At 38.9% G+C, this 9,927-nt stretch overlaps 1 protein-coding gene across 1 annotated transcript; it reads left to right on the top strand.

The window, feature by feature from the left end:
- Positions 1-360: 360 nt before the first annotated feature.
- LOC141655236 (L10-interacting MYB domain-containing protein-like) lies at positions 361-1,933 on the top strand. The gene is made up of 7 exons (XM_074462326.1): positions 361-364; positions 475-575; positions 652-741; positions 846-1,034; positions 1,122-1,220; positions 1,310-1,448; positions 1,509-1,933. The coding sequence occupies exons 1-7, from the start codon at positions 361-363 to the stop codon at positions 1,931-1,933; spliced, it is 1,047 nt and encodes a 348-aa protein (XP_074318427.1).
- The last annotated feature ends 7,994 nt before the right edge of the window (positions 1,934-9,927 follow it).

Here is a 9,927-nt window from a genome sequence, read left to right as displayed (position 1 = left end):
ATTTAGAAGGGAGGGAAGAGGTGAATGAGATTATGAGATGCACTCCTTTGTCATGGGGTGGGGCTGTTTGCCATGCTTTGCATACTTTATTCACAAACTCTCATTCCGTCACAAGCTTGTGACGGATACCGTTTCCTCTCACAAAATACCCATTAAGAGGTGAGTGGACAACCCACCTTATTTCCTCTCCCTTTTTGTGGGAGGTGATAAGCTTGTGACGGGTTAACCCGTCACAAGCAAGACGCTTTGTTATAACATAGGTATTGCTAAGGAACATGGAGTAGGCAACACTATGGTAATTGAACGTAGATGCGACTTATAAAGTTAATAATGGGGAAGTGGAGATGCCAATTGTAGGCTATGGGTTATACGTAGAGTCCGGGAGCATATTGCTTGTGATTGTACAACTTGATTTGCAGTCCCATCTCTTTGCTTAGTCTTATAATCTATTTGAATGTTTTTGTTTCATAACAGAGGCTATTTTCGAGATGTATTCGCCATTTGCGTCACCAAGGTATTCTAGAGAGATCAACAATGACTCCGTGCGAATTTCGGCTAGAGCATCGACATATAAGGTAAGCACTTTTATCAGCATAGTCTCTAAAATTTCTAAGTGCTCGATTTTTAATGGTTCGAAAATTTACAATGTAGGTGCAACAAACAATTACTAACAACGTCCCTGAATTTCCGGCATCCCAAACTGTGAATGGACCATTAACTTCTCTCCTAATGAATGACGAGGTAAATGATTTATATTGTGAAGTTTGATTTACATAATGTAAAAAATTGTACATAGCTTAGCTTGAACTGTCGTCTTGAACATGATTTTGATTCTAAATTTCTAGATTTATCATCAAAAGATGATAAAAGGACAACAACGAGCCCATACGTCTATTTCAAACTTTGTAATGAAAAAAGAAAAGGCAAACTGGGATCCTTTAACGACAAAGATATTCTGTGAAGTTTGTGCTGAAGAGGTTCACGCTGGAAATAGGCCTAATACACACTTCAGTAAAATAGGATGGGATAATATAGTTATTAAGTTTCAGCGAAGAACTGGAAGAAAGTATGACCAGAAGCAACTAAAGAATAAATGAGAGTCTTTGAAAAATCATTATAAGGCATGGAATCAATTAGTTGGTACTGAGACTGGTTTAGGATGGGATCATGACAAGGGAACGGTAGACGCTGATGATGCATGGTGGGAAGAAAAAGTAAAGGTTAGTTTATAATGCATAAAGTACTTTTAATGCTCAATACCACCTTACGATTCTATCAAACTTAAAAAATGTTATTTCAAAAATTGCAGGTTAATCCTAAAGTAGCTAGTTTCCGACATAGTGGTATTGAGAATTTAACTGAGATGGAAATAATGTTTTCTAAGACATTTGCAACTGGAAATGGTTCTTTCAACCCATATATTGTGAATGATACAGAAGATGATGAATGTTAGGATGGAATTAACGAAGAGTTTAATGATAGTTCTGTTGGTGATGGAAAACATGTAGATTTTGAGAACATCGAGCTAGTGAATAATTTGACTATTAAAAAAGATCAGCAACATGAGAAGAAAAGAAAAGAGAATGTTTCAAATGGTAAGATAGGTCATATCTCTCGTAAGGGTAAGAAATCGAAAGTGAGTACCGCCTTGATAATGCAAAGTCAGTTGGACCGAATTTGTAATGTCATGGAAACTACAGCCACCAATACCAAAACAAATGATCAATCTGGTTGTAGTATTAGCCAGTGCATAACCGTGTTAAGAAAGATTCCGTCAATTGAGCCTAAAAGTGAGTTGTTTATGCTGGGCACACGGCTATTTGTCAAACGTGAATATAGAGAAATATTTATTGCTCTAGAAGAAGATGATATCCGAGTTAATTGGTTGGAAGAAGAGCTCAAAAGGGAGAAAAATTATATTTCAAGACGCTAGATTTCAGTTATGTATTTCTTTTAAGGAAGATTAAGGTTGATACTTGGTTGTTGTAGGTTTGGTTTCTTGAACTTTTCTCGTTCTAGTTATAATTTTAGTTTTTTTTTTATGCTTAGAACTTTAACCATTTGCCATGGTTTATCTCTCGCTACTGTTAATTGAAATGTTCAATTTCGCTTCTAAGTTGTTACCTTTGGTATTTCATTTCATCTTGGTTTGAGTTCGAAATTTTTAATCTTCGTGTATTTACTTTCTTCGTGTATTTACTTTGTTTTTTTTTTTTAGTTTGTTGAAGGTGTTATAATTGATGACGTGAATGATGATGGTGTGAATGTAACTGAAATGGATATTGACGAGGATGAAGAAAAAATATTAGATTATGATTCAATTAGTGAGGATGAAATAGTAAAAGATTATGAAGAAATGAATAAGGAAGAATTACTACAACAAACCCGTGACAAGTTAAAGATGTATGTGCTTACTACCCTAGGATTGATTGTGTGCACGCAATATTACGTCAAATATATTTTTAAGCAGGAAGTAAGGACTTCAATTTGTTCTGGATGGCAATTCGTAGTTGAAGTGCTAAACACACCAGGTGAAAGTTATAGGACATTTAGAATGGAGTCGCATGTCTTTTTAAAATTAGCCGAATTATTAGTGACTAAATATGGGCTTCATTCAACTAGAGAGATGCGTGCAGAAGAAGCGCTTGCAATATTTCTTTGGGTTTGTGCACATAATCAATCCAATCGTACTCTTCAGTCTAGATTCAAACATTCGGGAGAAACTATAACGTCTTTGGTGAAATTGTCTAAAGACATCATAAGACCATCTGATTACCACTTTAAAGAAGTTCCGAGAAAGATTCGAGATGATTACAAGTTTTGGCCTCATTTCAGAGGGTGTATTGGTGCTATGGATGGAACTCATATTCGTGCTGTAATTACTCCAAAAGAAGATGAGATCCCATTTTTTTGTAGAAAAGGTTTTGCAACGCAAAATGTCATGGCAATTTGCAATTTTGACATGTTATTCACTTTCGTCGAAGCCGGATGGGAGGGATCTGCACATGATTCTCGAATACTTACCGAAACATTGGCAAAACTAAAAGAGAAAAATATATTTCCATATCCTCCGGAAGGTGAGTTGTCATTCACATAATTTTTTTTCCTTTTCATTATATTTTATCATTTAGTATTAAATATGTGTTTATTTTCTTTCAGGTAAGTTTTATCTCGTCGATGCAGGTTACTCAAATAAAAAGGGGTACTTGGCACCTTTTAAAGGAAAAAAGCGCGCGCTACCATCTTGCCGACTACAAGCGTTCAAGTCAACCCCCAACCGGGTATTTTGAAGTATTTAATTATGCACATGCATCTCTTAGAAATGTTATAGAGAGGTCATTTGGCGTTTGGAAAAACAGATGGAGAATATTGTTTAACATGCCTAGCTATAAGTTTTCGACACAATGTAAAATGGTGGTTGTAACCATGGCTTTACATAACTTTATTAGAGTAAATGCGCTAGAGGATGAAGAGTTTGACAAGTGTGACCGAGACCCAAACTATATGCCGAGTGTAGAAGATGAAGATGATCAAGATGAGAATAATGATGAAGATAATCAGTCAAGTGCGAATGATGAAGATGATGAAGACATGGCCATTGTTCGTAACTCCATCGCTACTTCTCTTATGAATACTAGACGATTTTAAACGTTGTAATATAGGCATTTACTTTTTTTTTTATTTATCGGCGTAATTTTGATTCGACAAAGGTGTGTAAAACTATTTTAAAGAGTAATTATATGTTTTAAGTATAATTCTCGAGTGATTACTGTAAATTTTTAAAAATTAGTTTTTATTCAAATAATGATTCTACAAACAAAATGATTACTAAAAAAATAACAAAAAGCTAGATGAAAAGTTAGGCCAAACATATCAATTTTATAAGAAGTAGCTATTACAAAAGTATGGCCAAACAAATAACTTTTTTTCCAAAAAGTAACTTGTGAATAAACTCCTTTTAGGAAGGAGAAGTTATTTTACAAAAGCAAGGTCAAACAGCACCTAAATAAACTAAACTATAGAAACAAAGGCTTAAGCAAAGACGTAACGTGAAACCCAAAGCCACACTAAAAATAGGAAACCAAAGATTCCTTTGACCTTTCCAATTTCCATGATTAAGGAAAGTCACGTAGAAAGGAGCATGAAACTTAGTAACAACAAGCGCACACACGCGACTCGCTATTTGCTTGCTCCAATTTCGCTTCTTTATTCACGTACCATCTTAATTCTTTATTTCTTCCATAAGTTTATTTCCCACCTTAATCAAACTCCGACATATCAATGCGACATACGAGTCACATTCTAACAATTGTTGTGCTCTGATACCACTTGTTGTGCGGAAGCGTGAATATCCCGTGTTGGGCCTCTGCTGCATCTGTGTCCACAATTCATAATAGTACGATATTGTCCGCTTTGGGCCAAGCCCTCACGGATTTACTTTTGGGCTCCTTCCCAAAAGGCCTCGTACTATTATATTTAGTAGATACTTATAAAAATGAGCTTCCATCTTTATTCTACCGATGTACCGATGTGTGACATGTGTTTGCACCCTAACAATCCTCCCCTCAAACCAAGGACCATCATCTTGACTCGGACCTTGACTTCCAAAGAGACCTCCCAACACCATGCAGCCCCATCACCTAGACACCCGCATCACCAAGTCTTGGTAACCTCCCCTTAAACGACACACCATGTGTCTCACGGGGCTTGTGCTACACTTGCGTATCAAACTCCTCTACATCCAATATACCCTGGACTGGGTCCGAATCCACCGCCTCAGCACGTCACACCGGACCGCCTTTTTGGACTTACCATGGACCGCTTTTGTTGCCTCCATTAAGCCTCAGCCCACCTCGCCGGGTCACTGACGATCTTCTCTTGGACGGTCTGCCGTCTCAACGCCGTGAGACCATGTCGCTTCTCGCGAACATATTAGCTCTCCCTCGAGCTATAGGAGTTCCACGTCTTATTGTGTACGTCCACCTTCAAGTCTTGGCCTGATGAATCTCTGTGTCTAGCCCAAGTTTAACCTTGGGCTCTGATACCACTTGTTGTGCGGAAGCGTGAATATCCCGTATGAGGCTCTCTCACGATCGTGTCCACAATTCATAATAAGACGATATTGTCGCTTTGGGCCAAGCCCTCACGGATTTACTTTTGGGCTCCTTCCCAAAAGGCCTCGTACTATTATATTTAGTAGATACTTATAAAAATGAGCTTCCATCTTTATTCTACCGATGTGGGACATGGGTTTGCACCCTAACAGAGAGTAAGTTCTCAAACACAAATTCCTTATACATCTAGAATTAATAATGTTAAGAGAAGGGGTGCGTAGCATGCGTATGTTGTTACATGGCACAGACCACGTGACCCGAAATAGACTCCTTATTTTTGCCCTGACTTAGATTTGGAAAATCCAACCCGACACCATGAGCTCCATATACAACAAGTTATACATATAAGTTTTTTGCCTACAAGACTTTATGTTAGATTCGGAAAATCCAACCCGCCTAAAAGATTTTTGCCTCGTTGTATAACTCCTTCAGTGGAGTGTGATGTTGAATGGAATTGCTAAAATGATGATATTAAAAGTAACATTATTTAGGAACATAAACACTGTTTTTTTAACAGAACTAGAATCTAGCATAAAGTAATCCTATGTAGAACTTTTGACCTTCACTGCCATGAGCTCCATAAGAATCTACTTTAATATCCACAAGAAATAAACGGGGACAAAAAAGAATTCAATTAATTTATTTTGTCCTCTTTGTTCAATTCCATGGGCAAATAGCTCACTTACCTTATCATCAATAAGTCTTTGCTTAGCATGGGTAACATTCGTCACAAGCTGAAGACGCGGTAAAATGTGACCCATTTAAGGCGTTCAGATAAAAAGTTCTCGAAATAATTTTCTAAGCTATAACAGTTTGTCATTAAAATGGTCACATTTTGTCATAAAAATAGCGACATTTGGCCTGTCTTCAGCTTGTGATGAAAAGTTCCTGTCTTCAATGAGAATTGGTGCCTCATTATTAGGTATATCCTCAAGACCATTCTTTTTAGTGAAACTTTTGTCAAGTTAAGGTATCCTTAACTTTTTTTCATATATAAAGAAGGCACAGAGGAAATTAAAACATTTTAAACCAACTAATAATGGATGATATCACATGGCTTTACACCCAAAATCAAATGATATATCTCCATCTCACCTATGCTAAGGATAAAGCAAAGAAAGTGGTGATAACTCATAATTCATGATCTCAAGTAGCCAAGTTGTAATCAATGTCTAAAGAACTAGAAAAAGTGGGCATTGAGCAGTGCTATGAATATGTAGCATCATATTCTTTCTACTGTTGTTGTAGGTTCATTGTCAGATGACCCTTTTCTGAAACAGAAATGGATTCTAATAAGATGATGATATTGATTCGGAGGTAACTATATCACAAGGTGTGCACTATGGTTTTATATATGCCACTCAATAACAACTATGAATCTATGATCGATACTGCCTTGTATATATGATTTGATCAGCAAAGGTTTCAGATGTAGGCGGCCTTACCCCATATACTACAAGAATTATTAGTAACAATATAATGTATTACATCATATGATTTGATCAGTTAACACCACCTACTATAAGGTTTTCTCGGATCAAGGTGTTCAGATATGCGCAACCTTACCCTTACATATGAGTAAAGAGAAGTAAGAAATCGGTTCAATTCCACTTCTTTCCAAGGATTGCATATTTGAATTGATGTGAGGAATTAAGGATCATTTTGGCTCTTAAATCTTGCTCATGTATGTATCAAATCATGATGTGGGGTTTGGGTAACAATTTGTGTAGACTATTCAACATAATCCCACCTTTGTAATTTGTCCATTACCATAATCATTATGTTTTACACTATGGCAGGAAATCAAGTGAATAAATTCAGTAAAGCTAAGGAACAAGTGCACTATTTGTTGGACTTGCATAAGCTTTTTCACAATTTATTGTAGCATTTTTTGGCATTACGTAATTATTTCAGCTATAGAAACTCCACTTCTTCATGCTTAACATCAAATTCAATCACTAGGACATAATTCCAAAGCTCTTTCACATTTAAACAGAGATAAACAAACAGTCTTTTGGTATGCAGGAAATACTTGTACTCCGTATGATATTGGGTTGAGTTTCGAAGTTATATTACTAGAGAACCATCGCAATTCCTTAAATGTCTTCATATTGCTCTCATTTCCTACTAAAACCATCTTAATTATACAAGATTTTGTCGATTTTTATCTAATGCAAGAGACGACTCAGCTCGCTTAGGAAAATATGGACATTGCCAATGTGATAAACTAGTACTCGTATCCGTTTATGATATCACAACATTAAGCAGCCTTCTATTCTGGAGAGGAGACCAATTTAAGCTTTATCATATATACTTTATGTAACTGAAGCTTGAAAATTGAAAGGTTAAATTACAAACTTCCAAGGTCTTAGTCCAACTGAAAATAAAAATTCTGCCCTCAAATTCAAAGTTTTTTCTTCAGAAATGACTCGTTTGAAACTAGCATGAAAATGACATATACTTTAATTATTATACTAACTGTTTTGTTCATCACAAACTTTGAGAAGATCAGTCAGCAATATGTTTTCAATTATATGGGACATAAACAATACCCAGTGGTATATATAAAAAAACACAAATTCTCATTTGTGACGGCACTATTCCGTCACAAGGAGTAAGTGAGAGAGCAAGTGGAAGGGGAAGTGAATGGGGAACTGTGAGAGGTTACAAGCTTGTGACGGACACAAGCAAGACAATCTGTATTTAAAAAAAAAAAAAAAGGAGAATCTGTACTAAAAAAACCAGCTTTATTATGGCATACATAGAGGAGCAGGCATGCTTTATCTGAGCATATTTTGAGAGGTAGTGGACTAGTGGGGGAATGTGAGTGGGACTTCCTTTGTTAAAAGAAGAAGTTTTAAACTATAAACAAATATAAAGCAAAGAGGAACCTTTTAGAAGTGGGCTGCAAAACCCACATATATCTTGGTGCCTCTCCACCAAACTAAATTCTTGCAATTTACTACAGTCTTATCACTCACCACTGTTTGCCCTAAACATGCATAGAATGTGAGGAAGATAAAGGGGTCAAACCAAGTTCCGTTTCAATTATTTGTTTACCTTTACCTAAACACCCTTCACAAAGAAACATGAAGATAATGGAGTCCACCTTTTGGCTCGCTCTTATCATATACAGTACAAAACTGAAAAACAGTGCCTGCATGGACCATTTGTTTACATCCCTTAATGTAGAACGTATACATAAAGCTAGGACAACCCTTGAATGGGATTCTTGGTGAAGAAACCACCTAGAGAATTACGGAGTATGTCACATAGTCGCACAATGCATGTATGTACCCTATAATTTATGGCTTAGTGCCTTAATAAATGTATTAGGAATGAAATAAGACCACGATGGGGATATTTCGCACCCGCCGACCAGCCAACATATCGACATTGGCCGAGTCAAAGCTAAAAGACAACAAGTCAAAAGAAAACGGCCTAATCGACAAAGCCTCGGCTACTGTCACTTGGGTCTCGGCTCAAGCAACTAGCGCCGAGAGGCATATCCGTATACTCGCATCCGGTCCCCTCGGCATGGAGTCAACCAGCTCGCCAAGATGTCATGGGTCCCTCGCCGAGGGTAAGACGATCTTTCCACCGCTACGCCACTTGGCACTACGTGACAAAAGGTGAAAGTCTATAAATACTCCACATCTCTCATTGAGAAATCCACCTGGAAAATCGATATAAAACTCCCTTATCTCTCTACAATATACTTTGCCAAGTTAAACATACAACTTATCTCTCTAAGTTTACTAACTTGAGCGTCGGAGTGAGTACGCTCGGCCAAGCCGAGCCCTCGCTTTGTTCATCTTTACAGGAAAGAGTGAAAGGAAGAGACGAGCAACGACATCATTCTACAAGCTCAAGTGGTCACAATCCTCCCGAATTACACCAGGAACAATTGGCGCCGTCTGTGGGAATACGTACTAAAAGCTAGTCACCTACATTACCAAAAAAAAAAAAAAAAAACCATTCAGCGAGCTAAGAAGATGTCAAAGCAACAAGAAATCGTGAGTGAATGAACCGCATTCTTCCAGGATGACACGTTCCGCACCCGAGATCGGGCGATCCCCCCACCGCCGAGTCACCGACACGGCGCCGGATGCCGAAAGAGCCGTAAACACCGCCGCTACCGACCAAGTCACCTTTGTCATGGGACATGTGGTTGATGCGGCCAAATTAAAGCTATTCTTGGACCTGATGGGTAGTAAGCGGTTACCCCCGTCACGACGACGGGGACGGGGAGCAAGCATCCACAGTGACCAGGGCCCATAGAGTGACCCCGAACAACTTGTCCGGAGCGATACAAGGAGTTGGGCGTGCTAGAACGCCAGCAGAGCCCGTGGTGCCGGGCGGACCCGAGTCCTTCCCCCACTCGCGGGAGGACAGCGTCGCCGCAAGAACAACGAGGCCGCCACCCGAAGGAATGAAAGAAGTCCGACTCACCAAAGTCGGACAAGAAGCCCTTCCCGCCGTAGGGAGATAAGCCGGACTACGATTTGCGAGGAGCCGATCGCCGCGTGTCATTCGACACGTGGTCGATGACCCCTCGCACCTATGTCCTCGAGATCCCCGTGCCGACTAAGTCGAAGTTGCCGCCCTTATCATACAAAGGGGATAGCGACCCGACCGACCATGCCGAGGCTTTCGAGTCGTACATGTCGGTATGGGAGCAACCCGATGAGGTGTGGTGCCGAGTCTTCCCAACGACCCTGCATGGGATGGCTCGGAGTTGGTACAAGGGGCTACCTAATGGCTCGCAAGATATCTTGTTATGCCGACCGAGAGATAATTTCATAGCCCAAGA

This window comes from Silene latifolia, chromosome 1 (assembly GCF_048544455.1).
Source record: "Silene latifolia isolate original U9 population chromosome 1, ASM4854445v1, whole genome shotgun sequence".
NCBI lineage: Eukaryota > Viridiplantae > Streptophyta > Magnoliopsida > Caryophyllales > Caryophyllaceae > Silene > Silene latifolia.
This window is presented reverse-complemented; position numbering and strand designations above follow the sequence as displayed.

Bases quoted from the DNA above. Each gene is read 5' to 3' on its own strand.
- LOC141655236 (XM_074462326.1), top strand. The intron at 576-651 runs GTAAGCACTTTT...TTTACAATGTAG, and splicing joins CTAGAGCATCGACATATAAG to GTGCAACAAACAATTACTAA. The intron at 742-845 runs GTAAATGATTTA...CTAAATTTCTAG, and splicing joins CTCTCCTAATGAATGACGAG to ATTTATCATCAAAAGATGAT.